Genomic DNA, 27,329 nt, shown 5'->3' with positions numbered 1-27,329 from the left:
TGCACCTGCGATGAGTTTCCAGTGAGAAGAGAAGAGCACGCAGGACAAAGCCTGGGACCTTCCACTGAGGGAGAAGGGGCAGGCAGAACACAAGGGGAGCTTAGAAGCCATGGAAGGAAAGGGCTGAGGCAGAGTGGTGAAGAGACTGTAAGAGGAGGAGGCAGGAGGACCCCCGATGGTCCACAGCGAGCCCATCAGCGGGCCCAATGGGGTGAAGTGGGGGGCCTCTCATGATGGGCATGTGATGGGAGGGGTGGCAGGTGGGCAGTGAGCACGGCTTGCTCCTTCAGGGCACAAGCGCAGCCAGACTGCGGGACTGGGAGCTCGGGGAGAGACCCCATGGAGGCGGTGGGGGCAGCTTCATACCGAAGCCACTTAGCCAAGCTGACACTTTGCACTTCCCAGTGTGGTTCCGGGTGAGGGCTGGCCACAGCAGAAATCTATGTGGGATTAGGAGGAAGGACGGCAGAGAGCAGCAGTCCTCTCAAGAGATGGGCAGAGTCATATTTTCATAATAATCCTAAAACCTCATTTGTCTTCCTCGCTCATTGTCTCCGTGTTTTCCACTATAGCTTTGGAAGATCCGGACAACTCTGTGAGCTTCCAATTCTGAATGATCGATGCACAGTCACACAAAATAACGCATGGGTAAAAAAGTATCCATTCAAAGTGCGAGACAGACCCATGGATTTTAACCAACAGTACGGGAAGGTCTTTGATTTGTTTCAGATTCCATGATGTTGTGTTTTGATGCAGCATCAAAGACCATCCAAATTAGGTGAAAAGGCTTTTAAAATACCCTTCTCTTTTCTATCTCTAGATCTGCGTTAGGCTGGATTTCCTTTATATATTTTAACCAAAACAACGTAGCGCAACAGACTCAATGCAGAGGTAGACACGAGAATCTAGCTGTCTTCCATTAAGACAGAAATTAAGGATATTTGCAGAAGTGTAGTCCTACTCTTCTTACTATTTTTTTAATTTTGAAAAAGTTCTTTTCATAAAAACAATAGTTGTATCATTGTTATTTTCAAATGAATTTGAAGACAGAATATTTTAAATAGTTCTCATTTTTTTAAGTTTCAAATAAGGTAAATATCAATAGATATAACCCACATTAAAAAAGCTCTTTGGGGCCGGGCACAGCGGCTTACGCCTGTAATCCTAGCACTGTGGGAGGCCTAGATGGGTGGATCACTTGAGGTCAGGAGTTTGAGACCAGCCTGGCCAACATGGTGAAATCCTGTCTCTACAAAAATACAAAAATTAGCCAGGCAAGATGGCGGGCACCTGTAATCCCAGCTACTCAGGAGGCTGAGGCAGGAGAATTGCTTGAACCTGGGAGGCGAAGGTTGCAGTGAGCCGAGATCACACCACTGCACTGCACTCCAGCCTGGGTGACATAGTGAGACTCAGTTTCATAAAAAAAATAAAAAATAATAATAAAAAAAAGCTCTTTGGGGTCCTTAGTAATTTTTAAGTGTACAGGGATCCGTGGACCAAAAGGTTTGGAACTGCTAGTGTAGGATCCCAGAGGCTCCCTCAGTCCCCAAACATCATCACTGATTTGTGGCACAAAGAGAGTTGGAGCCAGCTCTTTCTCCCGTAGAGCCAGGAGTGGATACAGTTCCAAGGGGGAGGCTTATGCAACCCCCCTCCAACCCCATGTGCATCCCCCTGTCATGAAGCTGGAAGCACAGGAAGGCAGACGTGAGCTCTAAACGTCCTGGTGGGTCCCAGCTTGTCCTTGCTCTCCCCCACGTCACACCTAACACTCCCTCGGATTGCCAATGCCACTGACCTACAGCGACTTCAGCCCAGCACGAGATGCAGAGACCATGGCTTTGCAGAGATATCACTGCTCCCATGACTGGGCAGGAGCTGATCCTATCACCACCCTAGTTCCAAGTCTCTCACGGTGATTCTACTCCACTGATCGGACTGTAACTGGTATGGGGTGGGCATTTGGGTAGCCCTCCCGGGGCAGAAAAGCAGGGGAAGGTGCTCTGGAAGTGGGGAGCACTGTCAGAGGTGCACAGACAAAAGGGCCAGAGAGGTGGGCCCGGGCGCATGTGAACACAGAGCTCAGGCTCAATCCCGTGGTACTTGGGAGCCACAGCAAGACGGCTGAGCCACACACAGGGCAGCACAGTCCCTCTATCGGTGGAGGGAGGGGGCTGGCGGGGCAGGCAATGCTGTCTGCATGGTAGCAAGTCTGGTTTTACTCTCACTTCCGCCCCCAACTTTTTGGACAGAGTCATCTGCCGCCCACAGGTGATTTGCAGCTCCTGTTACAGATGGGTTGCAGCGCCATAAAAGCTGAGGTGCTTTCTCTCCCCAGCTTCATTGTGTTTTTTTATGAGTAAACATTTCCCGATAAAGACTTACTGTCTGCAGAGACCCCTTTATACCCGAAAGGTAAGGGTTTAAGTGGCCTGAAAACTGTCGTTACTTATCTTTACAGCGGTCGGCGAGAGCCTGCTCAATGGCAGAAACTTCCATTTCACTGTATATATATTCACTGACTGGTTATAGATCAGGCTCGTCCCTGGGGCTCAGGGTCTAGGGTATCCTCCATTCTAAAAGGCCTAGCTGGGAGAACCATCGCCCTCTCCCTGTCTCAGGCCCCCTGGACGTTGGCATCGACAGGACAAGACAGGACACTGGTCCTTGTCTCTGAGGATACACACAGGGGATCTCTGGGACCATCACGCCCGTTTCTGGCCTCATCCTCCAAGAGGCAGTCTCTGTCCTGCCCTCTACCCCCATGGTCCCGAAGCTTTTTGGCACTGGGGACCAGTTTCACGGAAGACAATTTTTCCAGGGACCAATGCGGGGGGCAGGAATCCCAAAACGGTTCCACCTCAGGTCATCAGGCATTAGATTCTCATAAGGAACACACAACCTAGATGCCTCACATGCGCAGTTCACAGCAGGGTTCTTGCTCCTATGAGAATCTAATGCCGCTGCTGATCTCACAGGAGGTACAGCTCAGGTGGCAATGCTCATGCCTGCTGCTCACCTCCCGCTGTGCGGCCTGCTTCATAACAGGGCATGGACTGGTACCAGTCTGTAGCCGGGGGGCTGGACCCCTGCACTACCCTACCCAACACTGCTCTTAACATGAAATCTGATCAACTCATTCCCAGTGAGCCACTGATATCTGACAACAGCCAGGTGGTCTACCTAGAGGTATCCATTTTACGACACTCACACACCTTTCAGTCATCACCTTTCATGTTTAACCACAAAATCATACAGAGACACAGAAAAGGCTTCCTAAGCCCCCAGAAATCATGGCGATCAGTACTTACCACCCCATCTTTGTTGATTCCCACTCAAATCCCAGTGCCTGTATTACCCCTTTGGTGCACACATCCTTTCCAACCACCAGCATCATGGTAAACTGAGGGTTTTCTGTCTCCAAAGCCCACTTTGCCCAGCTGTGCAACAGGCCTGGAGAGGGAGAGGAGCCCTCAATGGGACACTGCTAACAACTGGTGTTTAGAGCTGCTTCCTTCCTCTGGGATGGGATAACCATGCCAGCTCCCAGAGTCCCCTCAGGGATGAAGCTCCAGGTGTTCTTGGAGGCAGCTGACTCCCTAGCGCTCCCTTTATGGGTGCTTTCCTCCCATCTCATCTCACCACTCCCTTCCCTACAACTCTAAATAAACCAGGTACACCGGAATCCTTCTCTTAAGCACCTGCTTCTAAGAATGACAACTAAGACACCATAAATGGAAGTAACCTTAGGAAATGCATCTTCCCCTCAAATCAGGGGCACAGACTTCCCTGGGATGGTGGGGAAGCTGAACATGACCTTCTCAGGACAATGTAGCCCACTAGGCTGGCACCATCTTCCCCACTTGTGCATGCAAGAATGGCAAGCAATGGCAGAGAAACCGGCAGGGCGGGGCCAGGGTGGTGGTGGGGGACCTGGGGATCTAGGGCCAGCTGCAGCTGCATGTACAAGAACATCGTCAGGAGAATGGCCTGGCAGACAAGTGCGGCAGCACCCATCGCCCCGGGCACTCACACAGCTGCAAAGTCCTTGCACTAGCAGGACTCAGAGTTTCAATCGACCCCTGGGGCTTGGCTCTCCCTCTCCCAAGACTCCACACAGCTGAGGGGATCAGGCTGTTCCTCTGTGTGCAGCTGGGCCATTCTGGGATGAGGATGGCGGCCATCACGTGGACTGCATATCCACAGGCACCCACACCATCCCCCACCTCCTCCGGGAAAAGCTTTCAAAGGGGGTTCTTGCCCTCCTCTCTTCCCCAAAGCAATGCAGCACTTACAACCACAGCACAGGGAAACATTTTCTCTGGTTATTTTGTTTTGGTGTGGTTTTTAAGTCTTCAGAAGCCTCCAATTCCTCCTTGGGGACAGATGCACAAAAGGAGCATGCCTGGCCACCCCAGCCCTGCCAGGACATTGTCCGTATTAGTGGTGCTCAGGCGCTGGCCAGGAGCACCAACACCTCATGTCCTGTGTGTGGCACGCTGAAAATTCTTCAGGACCCTTTCACAGCCATCGTCTGGGGACCTTGCAGTGCTGGGCATCCATCTCCCACCCCAGACCAGCACTCTTTCCCTACCCAGGAAAGGCTCCACAACATGGCCAGGTGTCCCCACCTTCTTCAGTGGGGACACACAGAAGGAACAGAAGACTCTCGCCGTCACTGCTGTGAAGCATCCCCCACGTGGAAGAGGGAGGACAGAGCTCACAGACTGGCAAGATTGGAGGGGGCGCCCACCTGGGCCAGTCCCAGAAGTTCAGAGACCTGAAAACACAGCCCAGGAGAAAAAGTTCCAGGAAAAGAGAGGTCAGAGCCCGCATGCCAAGGATGGCAACAGAAGAAAGGGTCTCCCTGGCAGCCTGAATGACTAGGAAGCGTGATGTCCCCTGACAGAGACCATGGGATCCTCCACGACACCCCAGGGCGTGAGGGTGGGGAGAGGCCAGACATGCCCCTAGAAGACTACTCTGGGAGTCATGATCGCAGTGATGGAAAGGAGAGCCTCAGGTCCCCCGTGGTGGCAGCATGGTCAGTCCTTCCAAAGCCCCTGTGAGGATGACCCTGGGGATCGTATCCGGTCTGCGTCTCAGTTTCAGCCCCGACCATGGCCCTAGTGGGGAAGTCCTCATCATTCCCCCGTGAAAGACAAGAATGCACGGGAACTGCCACAGCTCCCACAGCGGGGCCAGGACCCAGGGCATCTGCCTGCACAAGGGCCCATCCAGTGGCTCCTGGGGACGCCCGACTCCAAAGGCAGTGCGGGTACCGGGCCACGACATGTGTGTGTGGCCCTGCACTGCTGCACGGGGGGTGATCTGAACCCGCTCTTCAGCCTGCAGCTGGCTTCGGGATGAGTCTCTTCTCCTCCCACAGCAGAGGAAGTGGTTTTCTATTGTGCCCTAACAAGCACATTTGAGAGAGACAGTGGCTTCAACAACCCTGGGAAAAGCGTTCCTGTCTCGAGGAAGGCTGAGGCCGCCGAATCCCCATCTCTCCCTGCCGGAATACCCATCTTACATCCTGTTTCGCACGGTCATTGATTTGGGTACTTGCCTATGTCTCCTAACTAGAATGTCAGTTCCAGAGAAGTGGACCTTGCCTGTGTGCTCCCTGCTAGCACCCAGGGACTACACTGCCTGGTGCATTGTAGGCCCCCAATGAACACTTGTGGAAAAAAGGAAGAGAAGGAAGGAGAGAGGGAAGGAGGGAGGGAGGGAGGAGAAAGAATCTTCTGAAAAGCAGAGCTGTCCAGCAGGATTTCTTTTGTGGGTATGGAATGCTTTAAATCAATCAGCAAAGAGACGGGCTGATTCTAAATGCCCCTCCCCTGCTCAAAGTCCTTCAATGGCTCCCTACTACCCCCAGTCCAAATTCCTCTCAGGGTATCCCAGGCTCCCCACAGCGATTCCAACCTCCCTTTCCAACTGCACCTCTCCTCCTACCTCTACTATGAAGCCTCCTCTCCCTGCCCTGCTCCCTGCCCTGGCGTGTGCCCTGTCACCCACCCCCCCGTTGAGCCTCTGCTCACCTCCACCTTCCCAGTAGCTCTCTCATTCTTTAAGGAGCCCTCCTTAGCGATGCCACCCCTGGAACTTTCTGGCATTTCCTCTCCAAGGCGTTGGTCTGGCGCTTCTCAGGGAGCAGTGTGTGTACCCTTATGGGGAGCTCAAAAGGACAACTAGGGGAGGGGGACAGGCCTGGTACAACCCAAAGGATGAGGTTGGGGGGACGGAATGACCAGAGGACTCCTTGCTGCTTCTGAAGGGCCCAGCTCTGACCCCGCCATCCACCAGTGGATGTCTACAGGTGCCCAGGCCTCTCTGGGTCTCCTGCCCACTCCTCCTGCCATCTGGCTTCAGGGAGGCAGACACTGGTATTTGGCCTCACCAGCAGCACATGGGCCACCCTTCTACGCACAGCTCCAGCAGATAAGAGGGCTGACCCGCCTCACTTTGCACGGGTATGCATGCGACCCCACAAAATACTACATGGCTGGGTCACAGTGGATGGTTCACAAGGGTGCATGGGACCCAGGCCCAGCCAATAAGTCGCCCCCAGGACTTTTGCTGGAATCACCTGGAATGAGACACTCCTCCATCTGAGCTCACGGGTATGAGGCCCACATGCACCTGCAGCAACTCTACCCTCTGGCGATCACAGCTGCCGGACGCCAAGCCAGCGGAAAGCCAATCGAGATCACGGAGAGAAAGAGACATGTCCCAGTGACGTCACTGGAGCCTCAAGCTTAACTAGTCCTAAAAGCAAATCTAACCCTGAACTTCTGAGTTATGGAGGACCACAACCCCAGGTAAGCTTCAGAGAGCCAGAGTGAGCTTCTGTCGCTTGCACCAAGCGTCCTAACTCAGTTTCCATTGAGAAGATCTGTCCCTGCAGACCAACGCACTGCTGTCTCCCTGTATCCTCGTCCCTTCCAAGCGCCCCTATTAGAGCATCCCATAAGCCTGGGAGCCTGCTCATCCTCCACATCCTAAGGGGCAGCACAGGGCCAGGGAGAGGAGAGAGGCTGTCAGCTGGGCCTCCCTGAGGACAGGATGAGGCCATGAGGTAGAGGGAGGAGGGACAGCAAAGGGAAGGGACTTACTGAGGGCTCTAGGCCAGGACAGGGGAGGTGGGCAGGTGTGCCAGTCAGCCCCAACCCACACCATGCCAAAGCTGGTCAACGCTGCCACTTCCCAGGGCTACAGTCTGCCTGGGGCTTGCCCATTGCAGATGCTGCTGTCAACACAGAAGACGGCCCAGCACACCCGGACTGGGAACACCAGTCCCAGAAATCTCCCTACCAAGATCTGGTAGATGCTCACCACGTCGCACTGGCAAGACCATTCCCCTCCTTGGACCTCAATGGACCAAATGGCCCCTGAAGCCACTCTGGCTCAGAAGACTGGGCCCCTCCAGCTGTGGGCAGCAAGGCTGTGAGGCCATCCCTGAGACCTGGCTCCCCTGAGCAGAGTAGTTAATTTTCAGCAGCACAGGGACCCCACCCCTGGGGCTCATCCACCTGGAATTAGGGCCAGCAGGGTCACCCTGAAATGCTCACAGGGCATCTCTCTCAGCCCCCGCCTGACTGCAGCCCCCACCTGACTGCAGCCCCCACCACTGCAGAGCCTGCGACCAGCCACAGTCAATGATTCCGGTTCTAAAGACGACGTAATCTGGTGATAAAGGAGTGGAAGTTAGCTGGAGGCTGGCGTTCTTTCTCAGTGATTTACTCAGCTCCCCTCCAAACTCACATGCTTAATGTAATTATTTACTTTGTCATTAAACACCCTCCTTCCACTTCAGTTATTTTTAGAGCTTCTGGGGCCTATACATTAGATGGGAAGGCTGCTCATTGGCCAGGGGAAGCAAGGTCCTCCCTGAGGGGCAGCGGTGCACAAGGCACTTGGAGATCCCAGGGGCTGTGGGCAGTAGCATGGCCAGGCCCCCATGCCGCCACAGGCGCCCTCCCTCCCTGGCACTTCCTTCCTCTTTTCCTTCCTTCTGTCCTTTCTTTCTCCTCCCTCCCTTCTTTTTTAAACAGAGATATAATTCACATACCATAAAATTCACCCTTTTAAAGTCTACAATTCAGTGGTTTTTAGTATATTCACAGGGCTGTTGCAACCATCACCACTATCTAATTACAGAACATTTTCATCCCTCCAAAAAGAAACCCCATGCCCACAGCAGTCATTCCACATTCCCTCTTCTCCCAGCCTCTGGCACCTCCTCATCTCCCTTCTGTCTCTATGGATTTGTCGTTCTAGACAATTCATGGAAATGGAATCCTACAATATTTGTGCTTTTATGCCTGGCTTCTTTCTCTTAGCATATGTTTGCAAGGTTCATCTGTGTATACCATTGATCAGCACTTTACTCCTTTTTATGACCCAGTAATATTCCATTCTACATACATACCACATTCTGCTCATCCATTCATTAGCAGATAGATGCTTGAGTCATTTCCATTTTGGGACTATTGTAACTAATATTGCCATAAACACTCATATACAAAGTTTTGTGTGCACATAGGTTTTCAATTATCCGAGGTAGTTCTTGAAGAGTGGAATTGGTGGGTCCTCCCTCCCTGCTGTCCTGGAGCTAGAAAATCCAGAGTGCCAGGCATGTGGGTGCTGCTGAGAACTATGGGCAGCTGGGAAGCTCCACAGTGCCCCAGTCACTGACGACATAAACAGCCTCAGGCACTTTCAGGCAAGGGTTGCCACTATCCCATAACAACAGCAGCCCACTGCCCACATGCCAGGCCCCCCTGCCCTACAGAGTTGGCTGAGGGGAGCCTTGTCACCCCCATTTCACAGACAGACAAGGCAAGGGTGGCCCCTGCTCCTATACCTAGATGTGAACTCATACCTGTCTGTCCTCTAAGTGAAGGTTCCTGGTGCTTTTCTTGTCACCAACATGGCGTGGAGGGCTGTTGACTCCAGCGTGGAGACCTCACAGTCTGGGGACTGGCAACAGGACAAAGATCTCGCTGACAATGAGCCTCAGCAACTCACCGAGTCAGCACAGTGTGTCGTTGGCAAGTTTTTCTTCCCTCCCTGACCCTCTTCTCTCCTGGGTGAGCTTCCCCAGACACAGGTACTCCAGGGCTCAGAAGCCTGGCCCTCTCCAGCTGATCCAGGAGCCACTGGGGAGAGGTCACAGGAGGATGATGGACAACAGGGGCCTCTGCCCAAACCCAGAGGTAAGGTGACAGTAAGGGGGTAAACACCTGATGGTGGGACTGCAGCACTCGGCGGGGGCAGGGACTTCCCCACCCTGGCCACCATCACACCATGCAGAGACCACATGCTCAGCCCTGCAAGGGGCTTCTCCTGGACATCCTTCCATTTCTAGAATGGCAGGGATAACAGAAGGTGCAAAGCGTTGTCCACTCCACACCAAACCAAAACCTCCTCTCAAATATCGCTGCTGAAAACGAGATGGAAAGTCAGACGGCGGATGAGGCCCTGCTCTGCCCAGAGGCCTGACTGTCTGGTGCCAGGGTTTCAGGCTTCACAGTCCCCCACAACACAAAGCAGAGGTCCACGCCCTCTGCGAGCAGGGCCAGCCAGGACATATTCGTGGGGAAAGAGCCAAGGGCGGCTTCTCAAGACAGAGCCCCTCTGGCTCCCTCCCCACCCTGCCCACCCAGAAGAAGAAGCAGCCAGATGCTGAGGGTTGGGTGGGGTGGGGGTGGGGGTCCAAGCAAGCCGTGCGCACAGGGCCTGGCTGAGTCACCAGTGTCCACGTGTGGCCGTGAGCAGAGGGAGGACACAGACGCTAGGAGGGGCCACTAGACTCGGCCTCAGATGTGAGCTTGTGCGGGATCTGGGAGGGTCCTCACAAGGAGGCTGACAGAACCAGCCTCATTTGCCAGTGCTTCCTGCTCCGCTCAGCCTCGCCAGCCATTCTCAGACCCCAGGACCTTTGCCCATGCTATTCCTCAGGCTAGCGCGTGGTTCCTCCTCGCACATCATGGGTGAACTGCTAACTCATTACAGAGACTCAGCTCCTTCATTTGCTCTCTCAACTGTTTTTTGGGACGTACGTGCTACCCCTTAGAAAACAGTTCTTGAAGAAGCATAACGAGAGCAAGAACCATAATACTAACAGCTGCCACTACCATCTACAGAATGCCTACTGTGCGCCAGGGGCTCTCTGAGCACTGGAGTCTCATTATTGGTCACCCTAGCCCTCTAAAAATACGTATTTTTGCCTGTGTTTAAAATGAGGACACTGGGATTCGGATCAGCACAGGATACGCAACAGAGAAGGGGCAGGGCAAGGGTTCAGACCTCACCTGTCCAAGCCTAGACCCCAGCCCCCAGACCATGCTAGTGTCCTGGGGCTGATGGCTCCCTGCATCGTCCCCAGGGGGCTTGCCCAAGCCCTGCCACACTTTGCAATCACACTTTGGTTACCCCCTCCCCAGCCTCCTGATCTGAGTGCACAGTGGCTTCTGTGGGACTGACTGAGCAGCCAGGTCATAGGGCTGTACACAGCAGTGTTACCAGGTCCTGAGACCACAATCCTTCCCTAATGTTCTCCTGGATTACTGCAGGCAGCAGATAATGCCTACAGCAGCATCGTAACTGGGGTATCTGGTTCTCCATGGGGGAACCACAAGCTTTTGGGGACAGGGCCATGGCCCCTGGTTCTTAAACCCATCTCCCCTCACTTCCTGTCCCCCTCTGGTGTCCACACAGAGCTCCATAGAGGACAGGAGCTTCAAATGGAGCGTTCTCTCCTTACCCCTCAGTGTCCATTCAAAGAGACTTCAGTGGAGCCTCCGAGACCTCGGCCTGTACCCTGGATGAGCCATGCACCCACCTGTGTGCCAGCCACCTCTGCACCTCCCCGCAGGGCAACAGGGGCCTTGTCCTTCAGACCCCACATGCCAGGCAGGAGACATACGGACTCACGCAGGAGACATACGGACTGAGCCGATGGCTCCCAATCCCCCCTCCCTGCACTCCCAGGGGGCCACTCTGCCCCTCCTCCTCCCACCAGGGCCCACCTGCCCTTTCCTCTTTCCACCTGGTGGAGCCTGAATGTCCCTAGGCTCAGACACCACCTCCCCTGCGAAGCCCCATGGGCAGGATTTGTCACCATCTCCTGAGGGTCACCTCTAACTGGGAGCTCCTAGAAGGCAGAGGCAACGTCCCTATCATCACCGCCTCTCTGATCCACAGTTGGGGACCATCTGTAGGACGTGCACATGAATGCAGGGAACCCCCAGGCACCCAGGCCCGGGCGCCCCACAGCCCCCACCAAACGCAGGCCTTCACTTCATTATCCTCAAAATGGTCCCAAGATCAGAGGCGGTGAGACCTGGCCACAAACATAAAATAAATTATCTGTTTTCCCCCCTCCCAAGCAATGATAAATGGTTCTATTAGCAATCCAGATTGTTAAACTCTGATATAACAGAACGCAGGGAACGGGGGCCCATCCATTCTCCCTCCGGCGCATACTGAGTTGTAAATAGGTTATTTTGTGTGTAAATAACACATTAAAACACAGCATTAGCTGTGTCTTTTGATAGAGAGGAAATTGTTACAAATAAATAATTCCGGACAGGAATGTAAAATAAGCCAGATTTAATAGTGCATGCCTGGTGCAGCCGTGTTAAACATGACTAAAATGATAAACCCCAGAATATACTAATAGTAAACTATGCACTGACATCAAAGTAATGAGGCTGTATTTTTACCAAGCTTTAGAAATGCTAAAATTAGTTTTGACAGAACCAAACGTCAGAAAAATGTTTCCAACATAAACACAGTCACTTGGGAAGTTGGGGTTTGGGCCAGGTTGAGGGACAGCTGTGTCCCACGTGATAGAATGTTCCTGGGGAGCTGGTTTCCAGTCCAAGTAATATCACCAGGCAACCCTTTGCAGTTTGTGTCTCTGGGCCTCAGTTTCCACATCTGTAAAATGAATGGATTCAGATTAAAGGATTTCAAAAGCTTCTCCCAGTTCCGTAAGTGGAAATGACTTGGAAGCTTCACCCAACTCTGCATCAGCTGAACATTCACAGTGAACCATGAGAAATGAAGGAGTGCCTGCCAGGCATGGATGGCCAAGGCCCCAGGGAGCACACAGGGGCAGGAGCCACCAGCACTGTCCTCTGACGCTGTCATTCCAGACAGGTAGAGTTCACCAGCTTACAGGCACCAGCCAGAAAACAAAGTGACACAGAGGTGACGTGCAAACATGTGTGCCAGTCTCTGCAACCAAGAGGAGCAACAGGCAGAGGCCAGGAGAGCCTCCCAGAGTCCAGGACCCGGGCTGGGGCCAGAAGCAGAGAACAAACCTGTTGTGCTGGGGGAAATGGGGCGGCCAGGCTGATTCTGGACAGCAGTCGTTCTGAGTGGCAGTGGGTGGGAGGCCAGGACAGGCCAGACGAATGTTCAGGTTTCCGTTATGTGGACATTTACTTCCTCCGTGCCCACATGCTCTGCTAGCCACCCAGCAGACCTTGTCTCGCTTAGTTCCATGGCAGCCAGAAGTAAGTGACCACTACCCTTGCCATTGCACGAATCTCAGAGAAGTTCCGTGACTTGCCCAGAACACATGGCTGGTAAGCAGAGGGTAAGAAGAGCCCAGATCTGCCTGACCCCAAGCCATGCTCTTCCCACTAGACTCTGCTGGGAACAGGAAGAAGCCTCCAGCCTCATCCCCCGACCCCAGGCATCCAACCTTGCGGTACACTCCTGAACCACCTGAAAAACACCTGGGTGCTCAGCCTGCACCCCGCTTCCTGGGTGAGCCAGGCTGTCAGGGGAACTCAGCTCTGCTCTCTGGACAAAGTCTGATGGGAACTGGTTGTTCTGGGTGGCTGGGCCATAAAACAAGCCCAGCGGCATCAACAGCCATCCTGAAAATCACTTAAATAAGAGTAATTGCCCACTTAGTCACACCTGGGTGCATCTCCAGGCCCAGGGCAAAAGTGTGTGGCCCCAGCAAAGAAACTCGGATAAGCCGGGGAAGCTGGCCCACTCAGCTCCCTGCTGGCCATGGGGCCTGGGAGGGGGCAGCCAAAGACCAGGGCCAGCCTCAACTGACCCATATACCCAGAGACAGCTGACCACACCAGCCCACCGGGAACGCCTCTGGCATGATAGCATCAGATTCCATAGTCACCTATGGGATGTCTGCTGCAAGGGCGGATGTGGGGACAGTGGTGAAGAAGCAATGCCCTGCCCACATGGACATCCTGGAGGCACAGAAAAAGGCACAGTGCAAAGACACCAGGGACTTGGAGGTACGTATCAATGGAGGGGTATTGGACAGATTTCTAGGTGCAGTAAGGCAGGTGATGGGAGGGGATTTTCTAGCTCTGGCCAACTCAATGAAAATGAGTCATCTAAATATTCTGGTATTTGCTTAGCGTTCCCATATGGACATGCATGCCTCGCCACTAAGCAAAACTATGCCTCAGAAAAACTTTCCAAGAACCCAGAAGGGCCAATGCAGAAGATAGGAGGGCTGCTAGTATGAGTAGGTAGCACAGAGGCCTCCTGGAACACTGGAGCACTGTGCTGAGAGTCATCTAGTGCTTGACCCTAGCTATGCTAGCCTGGTCACAGCCCTGCCAGTACTACCAGCTGCAAACCGTCGTCTCCCCACCTGAGACTCTTTAATACTCCAAAGGATCTTGTTCATGCCTTGGACCGACTGCACCCAATGACCTGTGAAGCGTATTAAAAATACATATGCCCAGGCCCCAGCCCAGGGGCTGCCCTGGACCCTGCACTTATACAGTCACTGTCACGAGAGTCTACGGCTTGGCCAGTTTTAGTAACCTTTGGTCTGGTCTGGTCTGGTCTGGTCTCCAGTGTGCTAGGGAAAAGACCAGATCAGACAGGCCAGGAGCCCATTCAGGACAGATACCCAGGACAGGCCCTGGGAGCAAAGCAAAGCATGACAGGAAGCCAGGTCTGATTTCCAGCCCAGGGCACCCACCACTCTCAAGTAGGAAATCACCAGAAACCTGGGCTTCCCACCTGCTGTTAGCCTCAATGGGTCAGGGGGCAAGGGTTACCAGTGAAAGGGAAACTTTCTAAGTCAGGCACAGTATGCAGATCTAGAAAAGGAAAACCGGTAGGAAGAATAGCAATAGTTCACAAAGCAAATACTCTACTTGGACCTCACACAGAGCCACCTCTGTGCCCAGTACTTTTCTAAGCACTTCCCATGTGCTAACTCAAGGAATGCTCACAACCAAGATCATGTTCATTTTATAGATGAGAAAAGTGAGGCACAGACCTGCCTAAGGTCAGCAGAACTGGGACTTACCCAGGCAGCCTGGCTCCAGGCTGCTTCTCACTACTTCTTTGGCACTGCCTGAAGAGAGGCCGTGTTACAGCTACTATCCAACAAGTGCCCTGGCAGGCCTGTGTACGTACATCAGAAGCCTCCTGAAAGAAATCTCTGCACTGCAGCTCTGTGTCTAACTCCCATCCTACAAAACTGTGCCTCAGAAAAACTTTCCAAGAACCCAGCAGGGCCAATGCAGAAGATAGGAGGGCTGCCAGTATGAGTAGGTAGCACGGAGGCCTCCTGGAACACTGGAGCACTGTGCTGAGAGTCATCTAGTGCTTCATCTGCACTGCAGCTCTGTGTCTAACTCCCATCTTACATATGAAAAGATCCACCCTACCTCATGGAGTCAGAACACGTGGTTCGCCTACTTAGGAGTGTATCCGAATCACCGAGAGGGTTTGTGTAAACACAGCTTGCTGGGCTCTACCCCCACAGACTCAGATGCAGTGGGTCTAAGGTGGGGCTCAAGAATTAGCATTTCTAACAATTCCCAGGGGATGCTGACGTTGCTGGTGAGGCCCACACTGGGAGGACACCTGGCCCAGCACACAGTGGCTACTCCATGGAAGAGGTGGGTGTTGGCCATGGCAGGTGCATCCCAGGATGTTTAAAGTCTGTCTGGCTGCTTGATTCCAGAAACTAGCAAAGCTCATGAGATCAGACCCAGCTCCGCCTTTCATATTATCCCAGAGGCTCTGAGTAGTCCCTGGTGCTCAGTGAGGCACACAGAGAGGTTCGGAAATATTTCTGAAAGAGAACTCACAGCGGAGGAGGAAAATACAACAGAATTTGGACAGTTTCAGTATAAAGCAATGAGAAACATCTGAATCAAATTGCTTTTAAAATTACACCATTTTAGAAGTTAAAGGAGGGGAAAACCTCTGGGCCAAAATGTGTTTTAAAAGATTTATGGCCTCCAAAGTGTTAGCACAACAGCAAAAGAGGCTGGGGAAGAACTCGCCCTCCCAGGCTTCTGCTGTCTGCTCTTATGAACTGCTCCAGCCAGATGATTAAACTAACCTTTCCCCGGTCTGACCACAGGGCTGCTTTTTCCTTTGGTCCAGCTCGGTCCAGCCCAGCCGTGCTCTGCTCTGCAAATATGTTTCTCAAGCATTTTCTGGCACAGGGAAATAGTGGCTCTGAGTGGAAACACCCAGCCCCCAACAGGCCCAGCCTCATGGACTCCTAGGGGAAGTCAGGCAACAGAGGCCAGTCGAGGTAGGTGACTTTGCAAATAGGTCACAGCCCCAGACCTCAACAAACTGGCTGTTTGGAAGAGAGCAGGTGCCCTCAGGGCCTAGGATGGATGAGGGAACTGAGACACGAAAACACACGAGGAGAGCTTACCAAGGCTGGACACTCACCCCAGGGTAGCAGTAGGACCTAAATTAAGGCCCAAGTCTAAGAGCAATCTAAACAACAATCTAAAAGCAAATACCTGAAAGAGACTCCCACCATGTGAGAGGCAGGAGCCCTAAGCCCCAGGCCCAGCTCGTGGTTGAAGCAGCTGGTAGCCTTGGGCAAGCCCCATGCCCAAATGGGCCTCAGTCTCATCTAAATTACGGGAGGTACTGAAGGAGAGGCTCTGACCGCACCAGCCTGGCACCCAGGAGCTCCTGCCTGGGTTTTCCGAGCTTTGCTGCTGGGGCCTCCCACCTCCTTCATGTCCTCTCTCCTCACTGTGCACCTTCACTTTCTATCTCATTCCTAGCGGCGCTTGAGATCAGTCGCACCATCTTTTTATACCACTTAATATTAGAATATAAGCATGTTCCCACCCTGTAATTGAAAAGTCTTAATTAACATTTTCAGTGGCTGCATCGTGTTCCATTCAAGATGTTCCACAGATGAACCGATCCTCTATCAATGAACAGGTAGGCTGTCTTCAATTTTTCACAGATATAAGTAACTCAGAAGTGAAATCCTGCTGTGGCTCGTGCCTGTAATCCCAGTACTTTGGGAGGCCAGGGCAGGCCGATCACTTGAGGTCAGGAATTCAAGACCAGCCTGGCCAACATGGTGAAACCCCATTTCTACTAAAAATACAAAAATTAGCCGGGCATGGTGGTGCACACCTGTAATCCCAGCTACTCAGAAGGCAGGATAGTGGCTTGAACCCAGGAGGCAGAGGTTGCGTGAGCTGAGATCATGCCACTGCACTCCGGACTGGGCGACAGAGTGAGACTCAGTCTCAAAAAACAAGCAAACAAACAAAAAAGTGAAATCCTTCTGCCTGCAGGTATGTGTACTGTATGAACCAGCTGAAGCCATACAATTCTAGCCATGGAATGGAAGCTCTTGGAACTGGTGACAGTGAGGGGTGGGGGAGGCTGGATGAGGGGCCATGAGCTGCAGGGGAATGCAGGGTGCCCCCACATTTGGATACCTTACAGATGCCAGGAAACAGCCCCTGACAGCTTGCAGGATTTGGCTGTTTCCTCACCACTGTGCCCCTGACATCCTCAGACAGGACCCACCCACCCCACCCCTCCTTGGATGTGTAATAAGTCAGGAAACACTAAGCTCATATAAATCATCCCTTTCTGCCAGACAGCAAATCAGGGTGTGAACCATGGGGACAATGTCAGGGGATTTGGAGGAACAAGCCAGGCCTCAGAGGAGCCGGTGTCTAAGTGGTCACCTGAGCACCAACAGGGGAATTGACTCAGTCTGCTCCTGCCCCCAGCAAACAGGTCTCAGACAAGCTGCCCAGACCAAGATGATTCGTCTTTCCCAGAAATAACTCGAGAAGAGAGGCCCCTCAGCAAGAATTCTCAGCTCCCTGCACCCCTGCAGCCACCCAGTGTGCACCCTGCAGCACTGTCCCTCTTCCAGGCTTGGCACAGTCCCTCACAGCCCCTCCTCACCCACTGTCCACACCCAGCCCTGCGCCTGAAGGCTGAGTGCCCAACTCTTCAGTGGCTGCAGCAAATGCTTCTGGCCCATGACGACTTCCTCGGGCTTCACCAATGCCACCCTTTCTCCTACACCATTCTGGTCCCAGAAGACCCTTGGGTACCCCTCATGCCAGGCCCAGCACCAGACGCTGAGACCTAGAGATGAATGCAAGAGCATCCCTGCCCCTGAGGGGCACCCCCGCCAACCACCTGCAGCCGCCAGGCACCTCTGTCCACACATTCTCCTCACCTGCCGACAGGTGTGTACTCCTGCAGGCAGTGAGGCCCACATCCGCGGCTCTTTGGAGTCTTCCGGGGGACTCAGGGTTGCTAAGTACATGAGGATTCTTGCCCACGCACCTCTGCCACCATCCAGCAACATTTAAGGAAGATCTGACGTTCCAAGATCATAAAGACTGTGGACAACACCTGTCAAATCCACTCTTGACACAGATTAGGAAAACCGGGACCCAGGCCAGCGCACCACCCATCCCATCCACGAATGCAGCCGCCGCGTTTCACCAGCACCAGGAGACTCAGCCCACAATGTCCCTGCTTTGTGCCACGAAGGAACAGCTGCTCTCCCCTGACTCCAGGAGGACCCTTCCCAAAAAAGCTGCTCAGAGACCGGTGCAGGGAGCAGCGATGGGTAAGGAGGCTCTGGGGTCCTCACGACTCTCCAGCAGCAGACATCTGGCCCGAGACTGCCAACAGGCCACCTGCCCTGTGGCAACTATGGTCACGAAGGCTGGGTCCACCCTCTGCTGGAACCTCACCAGCCAAGTCACCCTGCAGTCAACAAGAGACTGCAGGGTGGGCAGGAAAGGCATCGGGGGTGGGGTGCAGTGGGGTGGCGTTGGGAGGTGAAGGCCTTTGCGGAGGTGCTGTACTCCAAGCTTTGGGCCTCCTGCCTGGCCCCTACTCCCACCACAGATCAAGAATCCCTCAAGCATCTGTTGCTATTGCACCAATAATGACAACTCAGCCTGACACTAGAGGGGCTCCCCCGCAATTACATTCTAATTACTGTCTAATTACTGCCTAAGTCTGTCCTCTACTGCTGTGTGACACATCAGGAAATTGCACCACGGTGGTTCATGATCCACTCATGGCTTGAAGAGGCAGGGTGCAGGGCGGAGGGATGGGGGGATAGTTCCCACTGAAAACCCTGCGGCAGGCCAGACATACGCGGAGGCCAGGCTTCCTGGAGCTCACAAGGCCTCAGAGCATGGACAGAGGGGCAGCTTGGGGCGTCCCCACAGGCCAGGGATGGCCCTGACCCAGGGGAAGGAAAAGACCATGTGGCCCCAGGACCAGGGCCCCTCCACCCGCTCTTCCCGCCCTGTGCGCTTGGCTCCTCCCACTCCACCTAAGAGCTCTTCCTCCACTCCCAGCCGGCCCCTCCACACAGAGGGAGGGCCTAGAGAGTCCCTGTCCAAGGGGCACAGGGTGGAGAGGGATCGTCCAGCTCAGAAGGCCATCTCCCCAAGGGGGCCTGAAGGTTGACCTCAGATCTCCCTTTCCTGACATGGGCCACACATCCCAGTAATGACCGCCCACTTAGAATCACAGGACAAATAAAAGCAAATATAGTAACAACCCCTCGCAGACCCTTAGGTCCACTCTTAGAAACACCAACTCCTAAACCGCTCCGAGGGTCTTTCCGTGTTCCTGATCCCCTTTTCCCATTCCATGTTCACAGGCTCCGCGTGGCCTGTGAACCAGCAGCCCCAGCATCGTCTTGGCACCCAACAGAAATGCAGAAACTCAGCCCCGCCCCAACTTACTGAATCGGGGTCTGCACCGAAACAAGCCCCCCACAACTGCGTACACATCAAAGTGTGAGAGGCGCTACCCAAGCGCCGGCCGGAAGAAAAGGCGCATTCTCTTCCCCGGCTGCTCTCTGAGCTGTGCCTGAGCCGTGAGAGCAACAGGGCCTGACTAAATGCACTGGAACAAAAAGGGAGGAACAGAAATCGAAGTCTCTCCATTCCTCCGAGACAGAAATAGTTCTGTGGCCTCCAGATGGACTGTGCAGACACAGGGGAGGTCTCGTCTTCCCGCCAAACTTTCCCAACGGGATGCTGGCACGGACGGCCCAGTGGAAACCCGAGAGTCTTTCTCTTTGGGGCAGTAAAATGAGAGGCTGTGGCTCGTGTAGTCTCTTTTGTTATAATTAAGTTGGCCAAAAATTCACCTAAGATAGTAAATTCCGTACCTGACCCTCTAATTTGAGCCAGAAGGCATCAGGAGACAATTACTTTCCAAAACAGTCCTTGGCAGGCAAGAAGCAAGAAGTTCTCTGGGCACATCTCAAATGTGCCAGCTGCACGCACCCCAGGGCTGCCTGGCAGCGACCACGCCCCTCCTCCCTCTCTCCCCTCCCAGTACTCAGGCCCCACCCGCCGCTGTCTGAGGCAGCTCCGCCCCAGGACTTGGGGTGGCCAGACCTCCTCGCAAACTCACAGGCAACCTTCATGGTGCCTTGGATTCCCGGGAGCAGAGGCGCCCTCCTCTTTGCCTTCCATAAACCCAGCGTGCCTCCCTGATGACATAGGCCACCACTCTAATTAAATCCTAATGGGCTAATGAAAAACACCCCTGCTGCCCTCCAAGTGTGCAAAACAGAAAGTACCTCCTTGGGCAGCTACCGCTGCTGCTGCTGCTGCGGCCACCACCAAAGGAGAGGCCTTTTTGCCTGGGTCGGGGAAGCCAGCGGCCTCCAGGATCCCACTTTTGGCTTCTTGCTTCTCGGAGGCAGTGGCTGAGGCAGACGTCTCCATCTCAGCCGCTCATCGTCCTAGGTGGCAACTCTAAAAGAGAAGACAAAGACACTCACCAACACTGCGCCCAAACCCAGCCGGGAAACGCCGACCCAGATTCACACCGCCACTCGCTTCTAAAGCAACCAACTTCATTCTAATTCTCTTATAATTAGGAAGGAGGGTTTAATTAATTTTGAGAATTATTAGTCCTGGGATTCGCCTGGTCTTCTGAACGACCTCACGGACAACTGCAGGCCATTCTCATCATCTTCTACCCAGATTCTAAAAATCTAAGTAACAAGTTCCTACTGATATGAATGGCAGGTAACCTCTGATGGGGGAGTAAAGTCAGAAATAATGACCTCTGTCTGCAAATCATGGGGAAAATAAAAATAAATATGGTGACAATGACCTGGAGGTCCTCAAAGAAAGGCCCTCATTTTCAGGTTGCTTCCCTGCTCACCAGAACCTTTCACTTATTCATCTGCATGTTCGCTCATTCCTTCACCCATTCATTCAATAAATGTTCATCCTTTATTGACTCACATGCACTCAGTCAACATATTTTTAAGCCCCTAGTATGCATCAGGCATCACGCCTGGTGCTGAAGATACAATATGTGGAGTTTACATTCTCCTTGGGGGCAAACAAGGGGAAAATAAATGTAGATTTAATATCAGTGAGTGGGAGGTGGCTCAGGAAAAGAAAGCAGGACAGAGAGGGTTGCAGGGGCACAGTGGGGCAGCACTGCTGGGCCTCTCTGGGGTAGGGATGGGATGCCTGAGGGGCCACCCCACTGCAGCCAGAGGACAAAGCCAGGAGCCAGGGGCCATGTGGGAAGAGGCTGGCTTCTTTGAGTAGTGACCAGAAGGGAAGTGCAGGCGTCAGAGGGTCTTGAGCAGGGGAGGGGCAGGACTGACTCCCTGTGTAAAGGGATCACTCCACTGTTGTGCAGAGAACAGGCTTTTCGGGGGAGTGGGGGCTACTGCATTGACTCAGGGAGAGACAATGGCAGTTTGGGTTAAGCAGGTGGCGGTGGAGCTGGTGAAACATGGACATGCTTTGAAGGCAGAGCCAAAAGGCCGGGCTACAGACTGGATAAGGAGGGACGGAAAGTGGCTGTGAGCAAGGGAGGAACACCCAGAGGGATTCGGGAAACAGGCAACTTCCGTCTCCAGCTGGGTTGTGGGTCAGAGCAGACACTGGCAATCCAGCCTTCATATCAGAAGAGAAATCTGAAGGTCACATGTTTGTTTTTTGTTTGTTTGTTTTTGAGACGGAGTTTCGCTCTTGTTGCCCAGGCTGGAGTGCAATGGCGCGATCTCGGCTCACCGCAACCTCTGCCTCCCAGGTTCAAGTGATTCTCCTGCAATCCCGAGTAGCTGGGATTACAGGCAGGCGCCACCACGCCCAGCTAATTTCATATTTTTTGTAGAGACAGGGTTTCCCCATGTTGGTCAGGCTGGTCTCAAACACCTGACCTCAGGTGATCTGCCTGCCTCGGCCTCCTAAAGTGCTGGGATTACAGGCATGAGCCACCGCACCTGGCCGGTCAGATGTTTTAAAGAAGGTGGTGAGGAAGACAGCTGGCATTTTTGGCTGGACACCTGGAGGAGTGGGGCAGAAAGGTTGCGGGCAGCTGTGTGAAGGTCCTGCAGAGAGTGTGGGGATGGGGGTCACATTGTGCAGACACCTGCGGTCAGCTCCTTTGCCAGGGCCCTCAGCTAAATCCACATTAGTAGGCCCTAGAACTTTCCTGTCTTTATGTTTATTTTTATTTTTATTTTTTTTTAGACAGAGTCTCACTCTGTGACCCAGGCTGGGGTGCAGTGGTGTGATCTCAGCTCACTGCAACCTCCGTCACCCAGATTCAAACGATTCTCGTGTCTCAGCCGCCCGAGTAGCTGGGATTACAGGTGTGTGCCATCACACTCAGCTAATTTTTGTATTTTTTAGTAGAGACAGGGTTTCACCATGTTGGCCAGGCTGGTCTTGAACTCCTGGCCTCAAGTGATCCACCTGCCTCGGCCTCCCAAAGTGCTGGGATTGCAGGCGTGAGCCAACGAGCCCAGCCAAGAATTTTTCTTTTTTGAGGCAGGGTCTCTCCCGTCGCCCAGGCTGGAGTGCAGTGGCGCAATCAAAGCTCACTGCAGCCTCAAACTCCCGGGCTCAAGTGATCCTCCGGCCTCAGCTGGGACTACAGGTGCACACTACCACACTCGGCCTAGAATTTTATTTTTTAAATCCACACAATACTCCCCATCTTTTTAAGTAGAAAAAAATGAGTACACAAGAACAATGGAGGAGCCCCATGAAGGATGTCCACAGCTCCTGTCAGCTCCTGGCTCATCTGCACACACCAGTCTGGCCAGTTTCCACAATCTTTCAAAACTCCCTGCCCAGAAAGCCCAAGAAAGTCAAGAAGATGGGAGAGAGAAAAATCTCCTTGCTGGTGAGTCACGGGCCTCCTTGTGGCCTAGAAATTCAGGGATTGCTGCCTGCTCTTTTAAGCCTACTTTAAAATCCACCCCTTAAGATTCTGGCTATCTGAATGGCCACCAGCAGTATGCACTGGTTCGTGCCTGCTGTTTCTCTGCCCCTTACCTGGTCATAGGCACCACCACACCAGTCACCTGAGCTGCATCCTTGAACCACCTTCCTCCTCTCCCCGACCCACACACGAAGACTGTGAGCCCCATCACTTCCCCCCACACCCCCCAGCACCTGCACGCCTCACCAGCACTGCCTCTCCCACTGGCTGCTCTGTGCCAGACACTCTTCCCCTCTGGGTCCTGGCACTTTTCACACCTCTGGTCCACTCCAGTTTATTCCCTGTGCTTCAGCCAGGGACCTTCCCAGAAACCACGTATCACTCCATCCCTCCCCTGCTGAGCCCCTTGGTCTTCAGGTAAAGTCTTCCCATGTCTACCTACAGCTTCCTCTCCCTACGAGCTCCCTGGCTGCGTGACCCTCCTAACAGGGATAACTGGCTCTGCCCTTGCACACAGCCAGGCCTCTGCCCAAGCTGTGCCACTCACTGGAAACCGTTCACCTTTCTGTGTTTGATGGACTCTTACTCTTCCTTCAAGGTGCCACTCGGACGTCACCTCCTCCAGGAAGCCCCCCTTCCCCTCCTAGCCCATGGTTGGAGCCCTGAAGCAGTCAGATCACGTCCCTACTCAACGTCCCCGGATTACATTCATCACCTTCAGGCCAGGAGCTGTTCAGCACAGCGTTGCCATAGCCAGGCCCAGCCCAAGCTGGTAACTAGAAGGCTCCATCCATGAAGAACAGACCCAAAACACAGCAGCTGCAGCTTCCTCATGGCAATTCCACCTATTCACTTCAGCACAGCGGATGTCATCACCAATTCTTATAGGGGAGGAAGCTGAGGCCCCCATGGGGAGTGAGCTGCCCAAGGCCACTCCCCAGGGAGGCACAGGGCCAGGCCTACAGTCAGATCCTCCAGCCCAAATGCCTCAGGGTGTGGTCGCTCCAGAAACTGGGTGAACGTAGTGAGGGAGGAGGGGTGTTTATTCAGATGCCCACCTCCCAGACTGTGGCTCGGGGAAAGGATGTGCACACAGATGCACCTGACGTTTCGTGAACGCCTGTGGGGAGCAGATGCAGCAGGGGGGTTCCAGGCAGTGCCCACTGCATCCGTGGCCTTGCCTTCCCACCCCTTCCCAGAGAAGAAGATAGTACACAGAGCCAAGAGGCTGTGTAAATCATAGGAATTAGCCGGATTAGCACAATTTCTAGGTAAACACCAGGCACCCAGGGTCCCAGGCAGCCACTTTCACTCCCCAAAGCTCATCTGAGGCAGACCCGTCAAGCCCTGCAGCCCCAGCGGACAGTCTCACCTGGGCCCCCAGGGGCTGCCTGGGGACAGCAGGGAGGGGCTCTCCAGGGATGGTTCCCACAGGCTCCACAGGGCTCCAGAAAAAGAGGGGCTGGGAGTCACAGCACTTACCACAGGGAGGAGAAGAGTCAATTCCTCACTTTACCTTCGAAACACACAGCTCTGCCGCTGTCCAAACAACCACAAAGGAAACACAGCCACACTCTCCAAAATTCTGCTAAGGGGGTGGGGCAGGTGCCTGGGACCCAGGGCCTGGAGGATCTCCCTGTCCATTAGGAGGTTCACCCAGGTCGCCTGCTCTCTGGGGCCTCAGCAGGGGCACTGGTGACAGCAAGAAGCTTCGGGAGCATTTCTGGGCCTTCCCCTGGAGATTCCGATTCCCCAAGTCTAGGCAGGGGGTGGCAAGAAGAGCTGCATTTCTGTTAGTTCTACAACTGTTTCTGACACAGAATGGGTATATGAAAAACCGAACGGAGTGTTTATAAGGTCCCTTCTGGCTTCCAAATAATCTACAAGTTCAGCCAGGCGTGGTGGCTCACACCTGTAATCCCAGCACTTTGGGAGGCCGAGGCAGGCGGATCCTGAGGTCAGGAGATGAAGACGGTCTTGACTAACATGGTGAAAGCCTGTCTCTACTACAATACAAAAAATTAGCCGGGCGTGGTGGCATGCACCGGTCGTCCCAGCTAATCAGGAAGCTGAGGCAGGGGAATCACTCGAACCTGGGAGGCGGAGTTTGCAGTGAGCCAAGACCATGCCGCTGCACTCCAGACTGGGCAACAGAGCAAGACTCTCTCAAAATAAATAAACAAACAATCTACACGTTCCGGTTAAAGCAGACTATCTAACCTGATTTAAAAAATACATTTTTATCTTTGCTAGTTTGGAGCTGAAGTTGGTGTCTCCCTTGGGCTACCAGTGGCATAAGTCGTAGATACGCCCATGCTCACCGACTTAACGCCGGCCATTCATTACCCCCACTGCTGACCTTGCCCTTTGATGTGCTAGGAAAGCAGCACATGTATTCTTGATCACAGATGCGGTGCCCTGAACATTTTAGACGTCGCATCATCGCTTTCTTTCATAGTCCTGTGTCTTTTCTTCTATGCATTTATAGCATTATTGGAGGAGTCCACAAACTGCATTTGGTTGCCAAGGGGCCCACGGCAGAGAAAAGGTTAAGAACTCTGAGTTAAAGGACTGGCTTGAAGAATAAATTAATAATCAGAGCAGAATGAGCGAATCACCCTGAAACGTGAAATCCCAGACACCCTCCCGCCACCTGGCTTCTTTGAACTCCTCTAACGAGTGACTCACAGGAATTAGAGCATTGTTCCCCAGGCAAAATCAATCTCCAGGAGAGCGAGGAAGCCTTGCCTCTCAGCAATCACAGACACCACAGAGCCACGGTGTTCTCACCTCTGCTGTGATGTCAGCTGTGCAGCATGCGTGCCCAGGACCCGCACACACACATTGGCACACACAGATGCACACACACACATGCAAGCTCACATACTCACACAGCACACAGCACATACACCGACAAACCACATACACAGCCACACACATGCATACACATGCACGCAGGCCACATACACACGTGCACACCGCATTAAAGTCACAGATGTGTGCATGGGCACGCACATATATGAAGTCACACATGGTCACATGCACCACACATACACTCACAGCACATATGCAGCCACACACGTGCACACATACAGGATACATGTAGTTACACGCAGAGGTACACGAACACTCACATGTATATATACAAGGACACAGACCCAGGCAAACATGTGCACATACACGAGAGATCAACACGTGCCCTGCCTTGATCGCAGACTTATTTTTAAGATCCTATGAGGTAAAAAGTGAAAGCTCCTGGAGTGAAGAGCACACTGCCGCCCGGATTAAGGGAAATCATCATTCTAACCTCATGACAGCTAAAAGGGGAGCAGCCGACTCACGGCCCGAGGCCCTGAGGACTGGTCCTATATCCACCAGGGGCTGGTCATCAGTCCTTTCCTCTCCCATCACATCACTGTCTCCATTGGGAAAATGACCTCAGGGACACCAGCCCAATGCCACAATGCCAAGGCTGGCAGCCTAGAAGCAAAGGGGGCTCTGACTCCCCAGGTCGGTCCCCACTGTCCCACCCAGACAAATTTACATTCACTCCTCCACCCTGAAGGAGATAGGGACGTGGGGAACATCAGGGTTCCCCAGGACTGCTGGCATTTTACTGCCAGTGGCAAAATAATCCTATTTTAAAACATGAGGCACTGAATTCTCCCACAATGAGAGGTGTGTGTGTGCCTGGACCAGCATAGTCTGCATCCACTGTGTGTCTGTGGCCATGTTACTTCCCCTCTCGGAGCTTCAGTTTGCTCCCCAGTGATGCAGAGTACCCTCCTTCCCAGGGTGAGTGGGAAGACAGTCAGCCTTCCCAGCACGGCCCAGAACACCTGTTATAGCAGCTGCCCTACATGGGCAGCTTCTCGCATTTTCTTCTTCTCCAAGAAAAAATCACCTGCCTGCAGGGCGCTGGGGGGATGGTCAGGGCCTCCGCCAGCTCCTCGGACCTGCCTGTGGGGTCTGAGACTTAGGCAGCACCAGTTTCTGCCTTCTCTGTCCACCTTCCCATCACTGTACATGAAACCGAAGCCTGCCGTGGTTTCACTAGGGTCCAGCAGGATAACATCTCCGCAGAGCCCCAGAGAGCGGCACCAACAAGGAGCTCCAGGATTGGGGCCAGGCAGAGCTCAGGAAGGTGTGCCAGGCCTTCCAGAGTGTGGAGGGGTGGGCAGCTGTGTCAAATGCCTTGTCCCCGGCTCCTCCTCTTCCAGCCATACCACACTGGGACGAGAACCGCAAGCTCCTACCTGTGCTGGTCCCTCTTCCACCACTCCAGCCAGGGACTCCCACAGCTCACAGCCTCCACTCTGGGTCCTTTGAGGAGACGGCAAACTCAGGAGGGGAGCCCAGACCCTACAAAAGATGCCTGCACTGGTCAGATGTGGGGACACAGGGCCATGGGGTCCGGGCCAGCCCCATGCCCCTCAGGCTCTAAAACCTTGACCTTGGCTTCCCCCAGACAGTGAGGGGGATGCACCCCCAGCAAGGTTATCCAGAAACTCGAAAGTGGCGATGTTCGTGAGGCACCAGTGCACAGCCACTGCTCCCAACAGACTCCCGTTTCTCTACGGATTTGGTGCATGGCTCACCACTCCACCTGGTACCCAGTAGGCCGTGAGGACAATGAAGGGAGACACATCTGGAAGAAAATAAACCACTCTTCCAAAATCCCCTGGGATCCATGGCTCCCACGCTGACTCAGAGGAAGAAGGGTCCTCTTGAACTGCTCTGTCCTTCCTGAGACCCCCTCCTCTGCCTAGGATGACCCTACACTGGGAGCCCCATGCTCAGAGAAAGACAACAAAACCTTCAAGCAC

At 53.6% G+C, this 27,329-nt stretch overlaps 1 protein-coding gene across 1 annotated transcript in view; it reads right to left on the bottom strand.

The window, feature by feature from the left end:
* GLI2 (GLI family zinc finger 2) overlaps nucleotides 1-27,329 on the bottom strand; it is a 260,479-nt gene that overhangs the window by 178,931 nt on the left and 54,219 nt on the right. The window contains exon 2 of the mRNA XM_050750440.1: nucleotides 19,883-20,060. Within this exon, the coding sequence (XP_050606397.1) occupies nucleotides 19,883-20,030 (148 nt within the window). The 5' untranslated portion in view covers nucleotides 20,031-20,060. The remainder of the gene's footprint in view (nucleotides 1-19,882; nucleotides 20,061-27,329) is intronic.

This window comes from Macaca thibetana, chromosome 12 (genome assembly GCF_024542745.1).
Source record: "Macaca thibetana thibetana isolate TM-01 chromosome 12, ASM2454274v1, whole genome shotgun sequence".
Classification (NCBI taxonomy): domain Eukaryota; kingdom Metazoa; phylum Chordata; class Mammalia; order Primates; family Cercopithecidae; genus Macaca; species Macaca thibetana.
The sequence above is the reverse complement of the archived record's forward strand: the minus strand, read 5'-3'. Positions and strand labels throughout refer to the sequence as shown.